The sequence below is a fragment of the Leptopilina heterotoma genome, unplaced genomic scaffold (genome assembly GCF_015476425.1).
Source record: "Leptopilina heterotoma isolate Lh14 unplaced genomic scaffold, ASM1547642v1 Lhet_50, whole genome shotgun sequence".
NCBI classification, from domain to species: domain Eukaryota; kingdom Metazoa; phylum Arthropoda; class Insecta; order Hymenoptera; family Figitidae; genus Leptopilina; species Leptopilina heterotoma.
The window spans coordinates 50,277-69,493 of NW_025111108.1; the positions used below are offsets into that span (position 1 = coordinate 50,277).

The 19,217-nt window shown below is 27.4% G+C and overlaps 2 protein-coding genes across 8 annotated transcripts in view; both read right to left on the reverse strand.

Moving 5' to 3' along the window:
- Window positions 1-1,535: 1,535 nt before the first annotated feature.
- On the reverse strand, window positions 1,536-3,345 carry LOC122507647. Of its 2 annotated transcripts, none has more exons than XM_043620466.1 (3): window positions 3,093-3,345; window positions 2,263-2,425; window positions 1,536-2,055 (listed from the first exon to the last, which is right to left on the reverse strand). In XM_043620466.1, the coding sequence occupies exons 1-3, from the start codon at window positions 3,104-3,106 to the stop codon at window positions 1,726-1,728; spliced, it is 507 nt and encodes a 168-aa protein (XP_043476401.1). In that variant the 5' UTR covers window positions 3,107-3,345; the 3' UTR covers window positions 1,536-1,725. The 2 variants fall into 2 exon arrangements, with proteins under 2 accessions (XP_043476401.1, XP_043476402.1); XM_043620467.1 differs by lacking the exon at window positions 3,093-3,345 and adding an exon at window positions 2,624-2,728.
- A 5,068-nt stretch (window positions 3,346-8,413) lies between these two features.
- Window positions 8,414-19,217, reverse strand: part of LOC122507649 (glucose dehydrogenase [FAD, quinone]-like) — a 404,897-nt gene continuing 394,093 nt past the window's right edge. For all 6 annotated transcript variants that reach the window (XM_043620473.1, XM_043620470.1, XM_043620469.1 and 3 more), the window contains one exon: window positions 8,414-8,745. In XM_043620473.1, the coding sequence (XP_043476408.1) occupies window positions 8,658-8,745 (88 nt within the window). In that variant the 3' untranslated portion in view covers window positions 8,414-8,657. The remainder of the gene's footprint in view (window positions 8,746-19,217) is intronic.

Here is a 19,217-nt window from a genome sequence, read left to right on the forward strand (position 1 = left end):
GAAATAAGACACTTAAATTTACGAACAATGATTAAATAACAGAATAAAACGTGTCCTTTTTCGTATTTTATTAATGTAGAAATATTTCTAAAAGTATAGTAATTTAGATGAGTATTTGGTAAAATTAAATTCTGTTTTTTTTACTAATTTGTTAATTAAAAATTAAATTACTTGGTTAAACAACGATGCTGTTATGAAAACGGATACAACATAGCATTCTTAAATTCGATTTTAATTTGCACGAAAGGGCAATTATTTTTTCTTATTGTAAGCCTGTTTATTATTTGAATAAATTAAATTTTAAAAGAAGACAAACCATAAAAAATTACAAAATTGTTTTACTACTTCATCGAATATTTATTATCGTCACTCATAGTCAGTGTGAATTTTAACCAATTTTTGAAATTATAACCTTACATCATCTGTTTAATTTCAATTCATAAGTAGAGAAAAAAATATGTATTCCATGATTTGTACATTACATTTCTTTGCCTGTATAACTCTGATTTTGTATAACAGTTCTCCATCCTAGTTTACATTTTAGTAACAGTTTCAAAACCTCAAACCTTTTTATCTATCAATTTAGTATTAATTTAATTAAAAAAATTATTGCGTTATTCAGTAATAAAATCAATATTTGATTACCTGTAGTTTGATTAAATAACACTGGTCGACACTAAAAATGATTCAAAGATCGGACAAGGATATTCTTATAGGATTTTCATCGCTGAACACGAATCTGACCTTCAAAAGTGCCCATCACGTCGAGATTTTGAGAAAAATGGACTCAAAGTATCAAAGAACCCTGTTTTTGGCCTTTTTTTATCACGTGTAGAGAATGATGCCGAGGTGCTAGAAATCTCTAATTAGTCTTAAATTAAAGCTTGAACTGTCAACTATAAGAATCAAATCAGAAAAGCTCTGAATCAATCAAAAATTTTCATATAGCACAACTTTTTCATGTGCGCGCGCACTCTACTTACACTCATAGAGCGGTACACAATGGCACACTTACTTATTCATTTTATTTGCGCTATTTATAGTTATTTATCATTTTTGGTGTCGCTGAACGTTGCTGATTGAATGTAATGTCGTTATTAAAAAATTATTATTATGTTATTTATTATTAAATTTTATGTCCGCCATTTTGAAACCGCCATTTTGAATTTTTAATAACGACCTTACATTTAATCAGCAACGTTCAGCGACCCCAAAAATGATAAATAACAATAAATAGCGTAAATAAAATGAATAAGTAAGTGTGCCATTATATACCGCTCTATGAGTGAAAGTAGAGTGCGCGCGCACATGAAAAAGTTGTGCTATATGAAAATTTTTGATTGATTCAGAGCTTTTTTGATTTGATTCTTATAGTTGACAGTTCAAGCTCTAATTTAAGACTAATTAGAGATTTCTAGCACCTCGGCATCATTCTCTACACGTGATAAAAAAAGGCCAAAAACAGGATTTTTTGAGACTTTGAGTCCATTTTTCCCAAAATCTCGACGTGATGGGCACTTTTGGAGGTCAGATTCGCGTTCAGCGATGAAAATCCTATAAGAATATCCTTGTCCGATCTTTGAATCAGAAAAAAAGTTATTTTTTGTCGACCAGTGTAATTTGATAAATTCGTCGTTGTATATTTATGATTTGACAGGTTATCATAAGCAAAAGTGAAGTTCATCTGTAAGTAGTTACCCTTCATAATATTACCCGTCATAATTATTACCCACTACCAAAGTCATTTTCTTCAATTTTATTATTCAGCGTTTGACGACATATGACTTTAGGAGGCTTTGTAAGTTTACTGGCTGCTTCCAACATATCTTTAAAAGATTTATTTTCTATAATTGACACTGGCGACATGGTTTCAACCACAAAGTTTAAAATTAATTTGTCCAAATTGACTGATTTTTCTGATATTCCTAAAGTACTTTGCTTCATTGTTTTTGTTTTCGACGTACAATTCTCTTGAACCGCTTTTCTTTTGGTAGCCTTAACACTTACGGGCTTTAACTTTTCATAATCTTTCAGCATGTCAGCATGGCCTTTAATCTAAAAGCAATAATTTAATAACACGCTAATATTTATGGAAATAAAACTTAAATCTATTTTAAACTAAAACTTAGAAAATAATTTAGTACAAAGAGAATACATAAAATATTACGTAATAAATAAAATAGAAGAAAAATTCAGAAACTCAATGAAAAAGTAAAATATTACAAGTAATATATAATGTAGAAAAAATAATTGGATTTTTACCTTCAAATGATTTAAGAAATTTATTGTTGACACCACACTTCCTTTTAAAGTCTTCGAACATACTTTACAAACAGCTGAAATGTTTACGTTATTTTCATCGTTTCTCTTAGCGTCCTTAAAACAATATTGTAAAATAAAAGGCAGCTTATTTTCGTTTTTATCCCTGAAAAGATTATTAATTGAAAATAATAATCCCTTTTAGAATTACAGATCTTATTTTAATATATATTTAATCAGTGTTTAAAAAAAATTGAAAAATTTCATAAACTTAACCTCAAATTCACAAAGTCAATTAAGTCAATTACATGCGCTGACCATCATCAGTTTCGTTATAAATCAATACAATAATTTCCATACTTACATTTTTTATCTGGCAGCTTTTAAGAGGTAACGACTATGTAAAAAATTTTAACAAACTTGATTTCTATAGACTGAACATAATAAACAAGCATGAGCTCATGAGCGACCTAACATTTACTGAGAAGTGAGAAATGAAAATTCTATCCAGGGTTGACAATGTAAAGAACGAATAATACAGTACTTTACGTATACAACTGTACATTTGCGCAGCATTTTCGCGTCGCGTGATAAAAATTGAAAGAAAAACATAATTTTTCATGCATTTTGCATTTTCAAATGCAAAATAAAGAGAAAAACCATTTCAAATGTAAATACAAAATGGTTTCAAGCAAATGTATTTAAAATGCAAAATGAAAATAGGTATTTTCCATTTTGCATTTGAAATGGATTTATTTGAAATACTTAACATCTCTGACGATATGACATAAAAAGTAAGCAAGACATATAAAGCACAAGTATGAGGCAGTAACCTTGAAGGTACCATCCAGAAACCAAGTTCCGCACGTTGACAATATTTCCATATTTCTCCTTGTCGAAAACATGATAATACGACCGTGCTGAATATCGTCGTCGTCCCGAGAATCGTATAGAAGAAATTTGTCTCGTCCTCTGGTGTTTTCAAATTTAGGGGGAATTTCAGCTTTATCCTCTATGGTAGGAGAATTCTTTCGACGTCGCAACCTTACAGATTTTTTTAGATTTTTGCGTTCCGGTAATTGACTGAGGACTCCATCTGGAACGTTAGTGAGTTCCCGGCGAAGAATCATCAATAATTTTATCTCCTTCGTATCGCGTAATCGCTCTTGCAGAGCACTCTCCTCCTTTAACCTTCTTGCACTCCAAGTAATATCGATCTTTATACATCCTTGTTTTGTAATATATAAAACCATCCATCCACAAACAATTGTTTGCCCACAATTCGAGGACCAATCTCCATTGTTTTTATTTAAAATATAAATTTTTTTATTTCATTTATAAATTATACTTTTAATTTAGAATCGAAATATTAATTTACAATCAAAATTTTGGAACTTTTGACATTTATATTTGTTGCTATTGAAAAAACAATAAAAAAAACAATTGCAGATCGCATATCGCATCGTCATAAAAATATATAGGTATTAGGAAAAATGATATTGTTCGGAAAAAAAGACATAGTAAAAAAAGACTTTAAAAAAATTGAGTTCGGAAAAATGATTTAGGAAAACAGTTTTAGGAAAAATTAACTATTAGGAAAAGTAGTTGTTAGGTAAATACGTTTAGGAATCTAAGATTGAAAAATTCGTCGGGGAACGCAAATGTGCAAATATTATAAAAATCCACAAATAATATTCCGAGATATTCAAAATTTTATAAAATTAATATTAGAATTCAAAATGACGTATCTTCAACAATTTTTAAATTTAAAAAAAAAATTTTTAGGGAAAGAAGTCTCTTATATATATCTTTTTTCACATTCAATCAGTTTTTGGGTCTATTAATTATTCACACATTCACTTTATTATTTTTGTATTTGTTTTTTTAGATGAAAAGGAAACTTTTTCAGCCCGGCACTCATTGATATTAAATAATTTTACGAAAATGGCCAGGTTAATAAACAATAGGTCTCTTAAAAACTACCCCTATATTCCAGCCCTTTTATAATAAAGTTTTTTCGTTCAGTCTTTCGTCGTGATACATCTAAGAAAAATACTAAAATTCATTTGATTAAAGAATCAATGGGTATTCTAAAGGTTTTGGGATCGCTGAATCTGAAGTTGATGTCAGATTCAAACTCGTTTGAAACTTGTTACTCGGGGATTTTTAAGGTCGCTAAATTCAAATTTGTTGTCAGATTTGCAAAATATAGAACTGGTAAATTTAATATAGCACCAAAAACTTTAGAACTGGGAAGTCATGACAGTCATTACTATTTTGTAAATATCCTAATTTTTTAGGGGTTTGAATAAAAAATCAGCGACGTTTTTTGTTGCAAAAATCTATATTTCTATGCTTTGTCTACTCAGAGGTGAAATCGCAACCCTCAAATATTTAAATTGAATATTAGATTCATGAAATGTTAAAATGAACCAAAACTTTGATAGATATGCGAAAATTTTTAAAATTAACTGCATTCATAAAAATCACTACTTGGAGGTTTGTGTGGACGCTTATAACGAATTCGTGGTCAGTTTCTTTAAACTTAAAACGGAGAATTCAATATGTCGGACATCTAACCAAGTCAGAAATAAAAGATCTAATCGACGTCTAAAACATCTATCTATGTGGAATCTAAATCGAGATCTATATAGACGTAGAAATGAGACGCCTCAAGACGTCGAATTTGTTGTATATTTTGAATTTTACAAAGCTGACTTGAAAATCGTAATAAGCGACCCCGAAGACCCCTGAGTAGGTATTTTCAAGAGCGTAAATAAACTTTTTAATTTTGGTCCGCCACATTGGATCCTCCATTTTCAATTTTGCATATCAAAAAACCCAGGAGTAGGCATTTTTAGGAGCGTAAATCAACTTTTTAATTTTTGTCCACCATTTTGAATTTTTGAAAAATGACATCAAATTCGTAATCAGCGACCTTAAAAACTATAAACTACATAGGGTGAAGGAATCTGATTGAAAAATAATTCAATTAGGCCTTAAAGAGTTAATATATTTTTTTGTGATTTTTTTTACCGCATTAATTAATTTGTAGAGTAATGAGAAGGCCTAGATAAATTTATATATCTTGCCAAGTCACATTGTTAATAATACCTTTTTGCATTTTCGTTTCTTCTCGAAATCGTGCTGCGATGGTTTAGAAAAAAAGGTTAATATATTATTGAAGAAGTTACAGTAACAATATTTTTAAAATATAAAATGATGATTTTATTGTTCGGTCATCTTCAATTATTATAAAACATAAAGAAATAAATCACTCCTAGTTGAAGACTGCACAAAGTAATATAAAAATTCAAATATTTTTAATATCATTTTCCATTAAAATTTGTACTTGACAAATAGAATTTATTAACATTTTTTTTCCTTTATTTTTAAAAAACAGAATATTATTAAAACTATTGCCATTAAGAAATAAAAATGATGCAAATTATTTCCTTATGAAAATTGTAAATTTTCTACAAAAATATTAAGAAACGGGAATATTCCCAAAAGAAAAGAATGAATTTGTGAACAATATCGGTAATGAGTAATAAAACTCGAAAAATTATGTATGAAATATTTTATAATCATAATTATTTAACAATTGAATATTATTAAAATTCAACTTATTGTGTTTCTGAATAAAATTTATACACGGAAAAAATTTTGGGACGTCAGATGCGAAAAGTCAGTGACAGCAGAAGAGCATTTCATTATGTACGTCTGCGGTGCATTTTCGAGAGAGCAGACGTAAAGCTTGGCACAAACGCTGTACATAGTGTACGCCTGTTGCGCAAAACTAGCACAGATGGCGTTCAAAATGAATGTACAAGTAATTTTGACACACCATGTACAGCTGACGTGCCTAAATTTTTTCCGTGTAGGTATAAATTAAATCAACAAATATATTATGAAAAATATAACCTTTAATGAATCAAAAAATAAATAATTATATATCAGACTTTACCAATCTTTTCTTTCTCTTATTACTCTCTTGTATTCTTGCTTCTAATTTAGTTGCTACTCACTAAGCACAATCGCAAAAAACACCTAATAAAAATCCTAATCAATTTAAAGAATAAGCGTGAAGGAAGAAAACGCGTAGCGTCAATAGTCCCAGAAGTAATATTATAATTATTTACAAAAGCAATAAATAAACATTTCAAACTTAGAAACAAAACAAAATCATACATGTACGACTAACTTCAGATGTGGACAGAAAAAATATTTATTTTAATAAATACTATTAATAATAAAATAAATAAAATTTAATCAGTTATTTATGTTCTACGAATACTACAAATCTATTTTAATTTTCCTAATATTATATTTTAAATTCAATATTTGTTCAGTATAAATTTAATCCCCTCAATTCTTTATTTTTACTTAACTAACATTCATAAGTTGTCCACAGGATATCTAAAAGATATCTAGAGAGTGTATCAAAAATACCAACAGTATGTCCCGGAGATATCCATGGGATATCCTAGAGATATCTGTGGGACATCCATAGGATTTTCACTGGATATATATTTATTTATTTATTTATAACAAAATACAGGTTTCTAGGGCTAATAAGCCCTTCGAGGAACTAACGTTGTTTTTTATAATATACTACTATAAAAGCATTGAAAAACAATTTAATATCCGTTGAATATATTCACGTTCATTGTAGTAATAATTATAATATTGATTTTAATACTGAGTTGTAACGTGTTTTTAATTATAAAATAAAACAAAATGTACTATCTACTTATGAATAAATTTAACAACAAATAAAAAATATAATATGGAATGTAGACTATATCTAAAAAAATAACAATATACTACCAGTGTGTTATGTTAAATTTATAATTGTTGTCTTTAAATAGTAATTTTAAAAAAGCTACTTTAAATGTTAAAAACTTTGTTACACTTCTGATTTCGTTTGATACTTTATTCCATAGCCTTGTACATCTTACTATAAATGATTTTTGCACTCTACATGTTCGATGCGAAGGTACCTTTAGAATAGATTTTCTTCTTCGAAGTATCTTATTGATCGACTCATCCAGATTTATGAACTCAAATAAATTGTAAAGATAAAAGGGAACTCTATTATTAAAGATTGAATACAACAAATTTCCCATAAAGAACTGTCTTCTAGTTGCAACGTTTAAGAGACCTCTCATATCGTATATTACGTAACATTTTCTGTTTTAGGTAAGTGGTAAATAAATCGAATGCATGCAATTAGGGTTCTTTCTAATTTGTCATTTAAATCATCAGTAATATCATCGTAAACAAGGCAACAATAATCGAAATAGGGAAGAATAAGTGATTTAACAAGCAATATGCGAGTAGAAGTAGGGAGAGAGTCTTTGCTTCTATACAGTTGACGAAGTGTTATATTATGTCTTTCGCGAAATATTAAATACATGTTGTTTAAAACTCAATGTTTGATCTAATATCAAACCAAGGTTCTTTACTGTGTCTTTGTAAACAATCAGTGTTTTTTTTACTAAAAGTGGAGGAAGATCCATTAAGGATTCAGTAGAAAGACTATTATAATTAGAAATTACCATAGCCTGAGTCTTATCAGAGTTAAGTAATAACCCATTCTTTTTTGCCCATTTGACAACGTAGTTTATGTCTATTTGTACCATTTTCAGTAATTCTGCAAGAGATGCATTAGGTCCTGAAAGATATAACTTGAAATCGTCCGCATATTTATGATATTTACAGTACTTTAGTTGTTCACCCAGATCTGAAAGAAATAGATTAAAAAGTACCGAAGAAAGCGATGAACCATGGGGTACACCGCATTTAAGTTTTTTCCACTGAGATTGATTACCATCCACCACTTTATGAAATCTACTACTAAGATAAGACTCAGAATATAATCTGAATATCGATCAATATTTTATGCTGTGAGGGTATAGTGTACCTAAATATTTGACAATTGTTTAAACAAATTAATTATGTTTTTTTACTACATGAATACTGAAATATGACTTTTAATGTACTTATAAATTTTTTAAAGATTAAAAACTTTATTTTATAGCAACATATTGATTATTTCATACTTTGTTATAAACAAATAAATATAAATAAACAAAAATTAAAAAATTAGCATCGAAGAATCGATAGAGAATTTAGTATTGAAGATTTTAAAAAAATTTGTTTAATTTGAGTGAAAATTGTGACATAATTTAAAATTTCAGATTCTTTTTTTAATATTTCCTTTTATCATTTATTGTAACTTATTATGATGAATTCATATAAAGAAAACATGACTTGAAATTTATAAAAATTAAAATAAATATAAAAAATAGAGACAGGAGCTTGGCGCGCAGGGGGGCAAAGCCCCATTGTATATATACATATTCTTATGTTAACAATGATAAAAAAAACTGTTATCAACGACGCCAGATGTTTTGATTGACGTCCAAATATCTAATTCCCCAAAGAAGAAGGTCCAACGAGTTTTCATTGATGGATGTAGAGCTGTAAAATATAAATTGTAAGTGAGCAAAACGTTAAAATTATATGGGTCATTCCATTGACTTTCGTCTGGGGGTTGTTGCGGCTATATTTTAAAAAAATCTGGTTTCAAAATATGTAAAAATAGAAGACTTCCTGATTCCATTAACCACAATATTATTCCGAAAATTTTATTTTTTTAAATGTTATCATTAATCAAAAGTTGGCCTCTCAGAGTGTTATTTTGTAACCTTAAATTTTGCACTTTTTTAAAATCGTTTTTTTTTCAATAATTATTTTATGTCATATAACATAACTTACCAAAAGCATAAATAATTTGATGGTGAATCAGGAATCGAAGCAATTACTATGAAAATATATTATTTTTAATTAATAAAGCGAAATCGAAAATTTTTTTCACAAAAAAATTTTCCGATTTTCTGAAGACTATAATTTTTTTCTCAATGCTCCTAAAATTTCAATCTTCTCCGTGTAGCTTAAAAGTAATATAATTTACTCAATACTAAAATTTGACGTATATGTTTTGCTTCGTTTTTGAAAAATTAATTTTTTAATTTATTTTCTTAAAAATGTTAATTTTATACAATTCTCATCGAATTTCAACGTGTAAATAGAGTGATGTGAAATTGGTCGGTTAACTTCAAGTCCTAAAATTAACCGTTAATTAATTGCTTCGATTCCTGATTCACCATCAAATGATTTGTGCTTTTGATAAGTACTGTTATAAGACATAAAATAATTATTGAATAAAAACGATTTTAAAAAAGTGCAAAACTTAAGGTTACAAAATAACACTCTGAGAGGCCAACTTTTGATTAATGATAACATTTAAAAAAATAAAATTTTCGGAATAATATTGTGGTTAATGGAATCAGGAAGTCTTCTAGTTTTTCATATTTTGAAACCAGATTTTTTCAAAATATAGCCGCAACAACCCCCAGACGAAAGTCAGTGGAGTGACCTATATACAATCTTATAGAAATCTTCAAGAATAGAGAATTATAAATTGACATTAAAATTTTTATACTGGTTAGATGAAAACAATACATTTAATTTTAGAAGCGGTAACTTTATTTGGAACTTTAATGCAATTCTTGATACTCTACTATAAAAAGATTACATAAAGAGAATTTTGTTTTGTATAGACGAAAAAACTTTTGATACACTAGCAGCTGCTGTTCCAGCTAGTGATCAAGCAACACTAAACGCAGGGTCATATGTTACCCCTGTACTTAGCATAACGGACCAACCCTCTTGAAACAGCAGGTGCACTATTTTGGTATGTCTTTTGGACGATCCTATGGAGACAAACTGTAATTCATATTTTAGTAAAAAATACTTTTGTAGGTTATATATTTAAAAAGACACTTTTTGATATTTCGCAAGAAACGCTGATTAATATATTTCGCATCTACACTTTGTAACCCGCGATTATATTGTGAAAAAAGGGCTATGCACAAATTTGAAGTATTCACGGTACTTTACATTTACCCACTATCTTTCGGTGGGGACTCTAAAATAAAAAAATTTGACAAGTTCGAGTTACACTCGCACTAAAATCAAGGGTTCCGTACACCAAAATTAAACTCTTTTTTAATTATTATGAATTATGAAAAAAGGAAATCGATTTTTATATAAAATTTTTTAAAAAATAACAATAACCCCTTATTTGAATTACTACATATATAAATCTATTGAACTGAAATTCGGTATACATACGTATTTAATTCAGTGAACGAACCAGAGACCCTCTCTGCTACTTGACTGGTATTATCGCTTTTAACAGTGCGTCAAGCGTGTTCTTCGATACAAGTCCTTATCTAGGTCACGATATGTAGAAGTTAAGGGAGAACAGAGAAATTTTTGCAATTTAAAAAAAATCTATTTATTTCCCTCCTAGTTCGTAAGTATGACCTCCATTTAAATCCGTTATATTTTTTCTGTAATATTAATTAAAAAATACATTTGTGTGCCAAATTTGAGCTTAAAAGGTCCTCATAGTTATACGTTAACCCATTAATGCCCATTGGCACAGAAACGCAGATATCAAAAAAACAACAAGTGGGATTCTGGCATGGGGTCTAATAATAATTTTTGACGTTAAAAATTTTGTTTAAAAAAGTTTTTTTAAACAATTTGTTATAAACAAATTAAAAAAAATGATTTTCATAAAAAACTGATAGCGCCATTCGATTCTACGCGAAAAACTACTACGAAAACATAGGTTGCAAAATTTTTTAAAAAAGACCTATTGTTATAAAAATGTTATAAACAATTAGCCTGCATATATACTCGTTCCAGCCCATGGGCGCAGAAACGCAAATATCGAAAAAACAACAAGTGGGATCCTGGCATGGGGTCTAGTAATAATTTTTGACGTTAAAAATTTTGTTTAAAAAAATTTTTTTAAACAATTTGTAATAAACAAATTAAGAAAAATTGATTTTCATAAAAAAATGAAAGCGCCATTCGATTCTACGCGAAAAACTACAACGAGAACATGGGTTGCAAAATTTTTTGAAAAAGACCTATTGTTATAAAAATGTTATAAACAATTAGCCTGCATATATACTCGTTCCAGCCCATGGGCATAGAAACGCAGATATCAAAAAAACAACAAGTGAGATCCTGGCATGGGGTCTAGTAATATTTTTTGACGTTAAAAATTCTGTTTAAAAAAATTTTTTAAACAATTTGTAATAAACAAATTAAGAAAATTTGATTTTCATAAAAAACTGATAGCACCATTTGATTCTACGCGAAAAACTACAACGAGAACATGGGTTGCAAAATTTTTTGAAAATGACCTATTGTTATAAAAATGTTATAAACAATTAGCCTGCATATATACTCGTTCGAGCCCATGGGCACAGAAACGCAGATATCAAAAAAACAACAAGTGGGATCCTGGCATGGGGTCTAATAATAATTTTTGACGTTAAAAATTTTGTTTAAAAAAGTTTTTTTAAACAATTTGTTATAAACAAATTAAAAAATTGATTTTCATAAAAAACTGATAGCGCCATTCGATTCTACTCAAAAAACTACTACGAGAACATATGTTGCAAAAATTTTTAAAAAAGACCTATTGTTATAAAAATGTTATAAAAAATTAGCCTGCATACATACTCGTTCCAGCCCATGGGCGCAGAAACGCAGATATCGAAAAAACAACAAGTGGGATCCTGGCATGGGGTCTAGTAATAATTTTTAACGTTAAAAATTTTGTTTAAAAAAATTTTTTTAAACAAATTAAGAACAATTGATTTTCATAAAAAAATGAAAGCGCCATTCGATTCTACGCGAAAACTACTACGAGAACATAGGTTGCAAAATTTTTAAACAAGTTTTATCATTTCATGATCATTAAGCTTCCTTAATATAATATATACCAATTGTTTAATTTTTTATTTTAGAATAATTATTTTAAAGTGTTAAGATAAAATGTCAAAAAATACAAAATTTCAATTTTTTGTGAAAATTTAAAATCCTTAATATGAAACGAGTAGATATGCAAATTAGGTAAAGAGAGACAGTCTAATGTTGCTTATCCTCAAAAGAGAAAGAAAGCAATAGCGTTAGATTTTCTGCGTTATAAACAGAGACCGATTTATGTTATTTCTATTTGGAAAGAGGAAGAAAGCAATAGCGTTAGATTTTCTGCGTTATAAACAGGGACCGATTTATGTTATTTATTTAGAGAGAAGAAGACAGAAAGATATTTGAAAGATATATATATATATATAAAATTTAAAGAGAAACGAAAGGTCTGCTCGAGTACCTGGCCTATTGTTTGAAGGGTTTCTTTCAACCAGTAGGCAGTCTATTGAGTGACCAGAGAGAGAGAGAGAGAGAGAGAGAGTTGGTAGTCTAATTTATACTTGAGTATACATATATATATACACTGTAAAAAATTTAGGGAGTTAACGGACTCGGGAGTTTGGAGTGAAATTTTTCGAGTTAAAAATCAACTCCAAAAGAGAGTTAATTTCTAACTCCCTTCATTCAACACCCGCGCGAGTTATTTTTTCATTGGGGAGTTAGTATTTCGGTGTGAAGTTTTAACTCTCTTTATTTAACTCCCCTGGCATTAACTCCCCAATAGGTGCGACTTTTATAGAATCCTCTGGGGAGTTAAAATTTAACTCTCTTTTTTTACAGTGTAGTTATAGTTTATTAACAGATTTTCGCATTATATAATACAGAAAAATAAAAGTGCAATGTGAAGAACACTTTTTTTCTCTTTTCAAAATTAAAAGACGAAAAAAATTTTTGTGATTAAAAATAAGGATAAGTTTTTAAAAATTGTGTAAAATACTACTTTTTAGTGATATAAAATGATTTTTCTTTTTTGTAATTAAGAAATGCATGTAATAAATTAACAACTTTCCCGTCTAAGTCACTAACATTATCTACTTTTTCAACAATTAAACTTGTAAAGAAATTTAAATAACTTTCTAGAATCATTTTAAAAATGCTTGATCTCGTCCTTGAGTTTGCCTTGTTTTATTAAAAAATCAATATAATTTCAGAAATACTTTACATGGTTTAATATTTTTTTAATAAATCTTAAAGCAGTACCCAGTTTTTTATTATAAAAAAGTTTATGTTGTCTTAAACAAAAAAAGAATATTTTTTATTTCAGTTCAAAATTAGAGTCTTGAAGGTAATAAACAGGTGCCATAATAATAAGGTGCCAGTTTTAGAATCATTATAATAATAATATTTATTCGCCAAAATATGACTATCAAATAAACACAATTTAATAGCTTCAACAAGAGCATTTAAATTGATTTCTTCTGAATCAATTGACTTTTTTCCACTTGACATGCCCAAAAATACTAGAAAAAAAATAAAAACAACATTTAAATAGTATGTCTGCAAAGTCGTATTTTTTATGCTGCCCACACTGAGAAAACTGGAGTATTGGACTAAACATCTGGAGGGACAAATCGTTCATATTTGAGAGTTAGCTATTGGATAACAATCTAAATGTTCAAATACACCATTGACAGATATTCGTGCCATTTCTCTTGGAGGGAAAATGAGTTTATAACAGAGGGACAAATTAACCATCTTGAGAAATCCCTTCCTTATCCGGCGCGAAATGAATAAATATGGCAACCTAACCCCTAAATTAAATACATAAAATGTCTGAAAAATAATTTCGCGCGCATCAGATCGTACACATTTTCTGCGCAACTTTTAACCCTCAGATATAATGGGAGAGAATATACAAGTAGATTTCCATTATCAATTCAAAATTTATTTTAGAAGGACTATTTAACTCTCTTCGTAAGCAAAGGAAACATACACTTTTTGAACCTCTGAATTTGACTCTCCAGTTTTCTCAGTGCAGATGGGTGTTGACACCGTCTCACAACTGGTGATATGCTGTGTCTCACACCCAGAAATTGGCGCTATTTTGAAAAAGGAAAATTAAATTATTTTCAACCGTAGATTGGAACAATGCAATATTGCATCACAAAATATAAGGAAAACACTAAAAGAAAATGCATTACATTTACCTTTTCCAATTAATTAACTTGGAAAAAAAGTACTTTGCTTTTATTGAAAAAACGCTTTTTAGTCGATCATCACACACAGTGTTGGTATTTAACAAAAACAGTTTATATATCCGCTTCGGCGTACACGAAAAAGTTGGCTCATATAAAAAGAAATGTTTTTATATAAACCAATCGGCTTTTTAATATTGCATGTTAAAAAAAATTGACTGTCTCAAAACTGGAGGTGTCTCACAACTGGAGACTCTCCCCTAAATATCAATTTTTGATACTATTTTTTTAAATGCGTTTTTCTCAAAACAGGATTTTTAAAATTGCCGTGCAGTGTAGCTCAAAAAGTTATTGACCGATTTAAAATGAAAAATTGGAAATTGTTCGTTATTAAATTTATTATTAAGTGAACTAAACTTGAAAAGAAAAAAAATTTTTAGTACCTTTTTTAAAATAAAAAAGTTGCAAAAAAGTAGGCAAAAAATCGAATTTTTTTTTTAAAGTAGTGTCAATTTTTAATATTTTCACTTAAAAGTTAGTTCACTTAATAATAAAATATTTATAAAATATGAATAAACTTGATTTTTTGCTTTCGGACAAAATTTGTGGGCTCAGGACTGCACGGCAGTCATGAACTCCGGCGGAGCAGCTCTATATATGCAATAGCTCCTAATTTGGAAGATTTTTGATATAAACGCTTATAAAAAATATGAGTTACAGTTAAATATATGAACAACATAGTAGAAATGTTTTATTTCATTCAAAAAAATTCTTACTTTAAAAAAAAAATTCGCGAAAAACGGCAAAAAACATTTTATATTGTAAATGTTTTGAAACAGACAATTTTTGTTTTAGCTTGATACTTTTTTTAACTAGAAATGGCCAAGCATTGAAGTTAGGATAATACATAACATTCTGTCATGTTTGGCTTTTTTATTTACATATTTACTTGTAGATTTTAATGTTAAATACTATTAGCATAAATTAATACTATTAACATTAATTGTATTAAAATAAACTGAATGCTTATTTCAGCTTTATCTAAAGAACATTAAAACATGTAAAGTATTTCCAAAATTATATTAATTTTATTAAACAAGACAAAGTCAAGAAATTTTTTAATGATTTTGGAAAGTTAATTAAATTTTACTTTTAAGTTTAATTTTTGAATACTTATATTGAGTTTTAGTGTCTTAGACGGGAAAAATGTTAATTAATACATTTTGCAAAATGAAAAAATTATTTATAGCACTAAAATGTAGCATTTACATAATTTTTCCAGATAGTGTACAATTAATTAAAATTGATTTAATAAATGGTAATAAATCATTAATTAAAGAATAATTTAATCCCAACAAAAACTTTAAATAATTTCGAAATTTATTATCAAATTAGGTTCAAAAATAAATCAATCGAATCGTTTTATAATGCTCTACAAGTTGGTAACGATAATTTTAAGATTACTTCTACATTTTTTAACAAAATTTTCAAAAAAATATTTTTTTCTAAAATTTATGATGTTTAAAAGTTTAATATCTCCGGTAATATGGACGAAAAATGTTCAATTAGAACTCAAAAGATGCGTTAAAAAAAACTCTACAAAATTATGGAAAAACATTTATAGGTGTCCTAACATTTTTTTATAGTTATGGGCAAAGAACGTGTTTTTGGAAAATTAAAAATCCAAAAAAAATTTAGTTAAACTTTATTAATCGATCACAAAGTACGCTCACTTTATGTCCGCAACTCCCGAGGTCAAATAACATAAAGATATATCAAAAAATCGAACTCGAAAAATTTTGGTATTACAATACTTCCTCTATGAGGAAGTAATAATTAAGTAATTTTTTTTAATTACAGCTTAAAGTCTATAGTTTAATGATAAAATAAAGGGATTGTTAAAAAATGAAATTTTAAAATTGTTATTAACAATTCTTTAAAACAATTGCAAATTCAAGAATGTTCTCAATATTTTGGGAAAATTAAATTACCCTGTATTGATGTGCAAAACTCCAAGTATTAATTTAAAAAAAATTTCGCCTGTATTTTGAGAGAAAAATCTACACAATTTCTGTAATATAAAAGGTTACTGATTTTTCTCTTTTTAAATTAATCCTTGGAGTTTGTACATAATTTTCAAGTCATTTAATTAATATTTTATTTAGACATTTTTAAAAAATGATAATTTTCAATGTTTTACAAAAATTTTAATGACTTCTAAAATACTGAATGCTTTTAAATGATTTTAGGCTTATTTTAAAGATGATTTTCTCCAGAATGAGAATTTTTTATAGGCATTAACGTGTAATTTTTTATAGAAAATTCAATTCGTCAAACTTAGATTAAAAAAATTAAAAAATTTTTAAACAATCTTATTAACAGAAAAATAATTATTAAAATATAAACATATGTTTTTATTAAATTAAGATTTACTGTAAGGTTACATTAAGGTTTTATTTTGTGTGTCAAAGGACCAGGAGTGGGCGCGCAACGCGCGCCCTTTTGGTTCTAGTATTTATTAATTCTATAAATTTTGATAAAATATATACTTTATATACATGAATCGATTCGTTTTTATGTCAGGAATGCAATTTTGACAAGAATTAATAAAAATTTTAATATAGAAAAAAGTTATTTCAAAAAATCCAAAAATTAATTTTTTCAAAAATTAAAAAATTGTTGAAAAAATTTTTTTTTTTTATATTTTTGAAAATCCTTTTGTCTGATTTTTGGTATTCGTGACCGAAGTACACCTACAAAATTTTATCAAAATCCGTCAAGACGTGTAAGAGAAAATTTGTCCACAAGAATCGGTGACATAGACACACACACACATACATGAGGCATTATTCCTGAACTGCCCCAAAAATAAAAAAAAGTTCTTGGATTTCCTTTATACTTTGGAAATATGTTAGCCTAGTAGGTACAAGTTACTACACCAATTTACAGGTCAAACCCCCCACCCCAATCAAAAGGGTGGGGGGTTGAAATTTCAGCTTCAACTCGAACATGCATTCTTTAAACATTTGTAGTTTCTACTTAAATTATTCAATTAAAAAAAGTAAGTAGTTTTTTAGAAAGGTTTTTTTGTGTACTTTTAAAATATTTTATTTTTATAATAAAAAAAAATTTTTTTTGCAAAAATTTTTTAAAATAAATAGTTTTTTGCAATTTTGTGCAAGTTCGGTAGTTTTTATTTTCTTTTTAATAATCTCAAATGAAAGCTTGGGAATTCCCCTAAAAGAAGATATAAGTCTGAAAATGGGCCGAAACAATTTGCCAAAGATATAGTGTAATAAGTAAAATTTGTCCGTCCGCTCGCGCACTCCAGCGCGATGAACAGTGGGATTTTTTTTCAACTTACTATTGAAAATTGTCTAGAAACTACAAATTTTATCGGATGTTGATGTTCTTGATTTAAAACTACTAAGAGATCCATCAAAGTCGATTTTTGAATTTTTAATTGTTTATTTTTTTCTTGTTACTCAAAAATTTGACAAATTACAATATTTTTAGAAAAAATCATGTTAGTTTTTTTATTTTTCCATTACACATGATCGAAATCAATTTAAATTAGTCTAGTATGACCACCAGACAATTAATAAAGCATAATACAATTTATTTAAATTGTTGCAAACAATGTTAATTAACAAATAGATTACTTCGGACCTTCTTCATAAAAAAATTGGTTTTTTTGCAGACAAGTTTAAATTTATGTCTAATTTAGTAAAAAACTATTTTACAGTTAAGAATTATCATTAATATTAACAATTATATAAACAATAATCAACTTCCTTTTGTATTTGTAAACATTTTCGTCATTTTTTAAACTTTCAATATTTATATCATATGTACATTCTTTCAAAAACTTAAAAAATTTATTAGCTCAAACAATTACATTTGTTATAAACAAACTTTTCATTTTTAAACAAATAAGTAGCTTTTTTCATCAAACAAAATTTTTTCCTTTTTTTTATATTTACTATCATAAAAAAGAACTCCTTAATGAAACGGGAATACTATAAATTATTCATTTAATTTTAATAAATATTATAAGTTAACAAATATTTAACTTTGTTCTTTTTTCACAGAAAAAGTTTATTTATTTATATGCATTTAAATGCAAACTGTTTTAACTAAATAATGGTTTACTTTATTAAAAATATAAATATTTCTTAACTTATAATGTTCGTTAGAATTAAATGAATAATTTATAGTATTCCCATTTCATTAAGGAGTTCTTTTTTATGATAGTAAATATAAAAAAAAGGAAAAAATTTTGTTTGATAAAAAAAGCTACTTATTTGTTTAAAAATGAAAAGTTTGTTTATAACAAATGTAATTGTTTGAGCTAATAAATTTTTTAAGTTTTTGAAAGAATGTACATATGATATAAATATTTAAAGTTTAAAAAATGACGAAAATGTTTACAAATACAAAAGGAAGTTGATTATTGTTTATATAATTGTTAATATTAATGATAATTTTTAACTGTAAAATAGTTTTTTACTAAATTAGATATAAATTTAAACTTGTCTGCAAAAAAACCAATTTTTTTTATGAAGAAGGTCCGAAGTAATCTATTTGTTAATTAACATTGTTTGCAACAATTTAAATAAATTGTATTATGCTTTATTAATTGTCCGGTGGTCATACTAGATTAATTTAAATTGATTTCGATCATGTGTAATGGAAAAATAAAAAAACTAACATGATTTTTTCTAAAAATATTGTAATTTGTCAAATTTTTGAGTAACAAGAAAAAAATAAACAATTAAAAATTCAAAAATCGACTTTGATGGATCTCTTAGTAGTTTTAAATTAAGAACATCAACATCCGATAAAATTTGTAGTTTCTAGACAATTTTCAATAGTAAGTTGAAAAAAAATCCCACTGTTCATCGCGCTGGAGTGCGCGAGCGGACGGACAAATTTTACTTATTACACTATATCTTTGGC

What these genes read in the sequence shown, in the direction of transcription:
- LOC122507647 (XM_043620466.1), bottom strand. An exon ending in ATTTCTTAAATCATTTGAAG is followed by an intron (nt 2,056 to 2,262) that starts GTAAAAATCCAA and finishes TATTGCTTTTAG; the next exon opens with ATTAAAGGCCATGCTGACAT.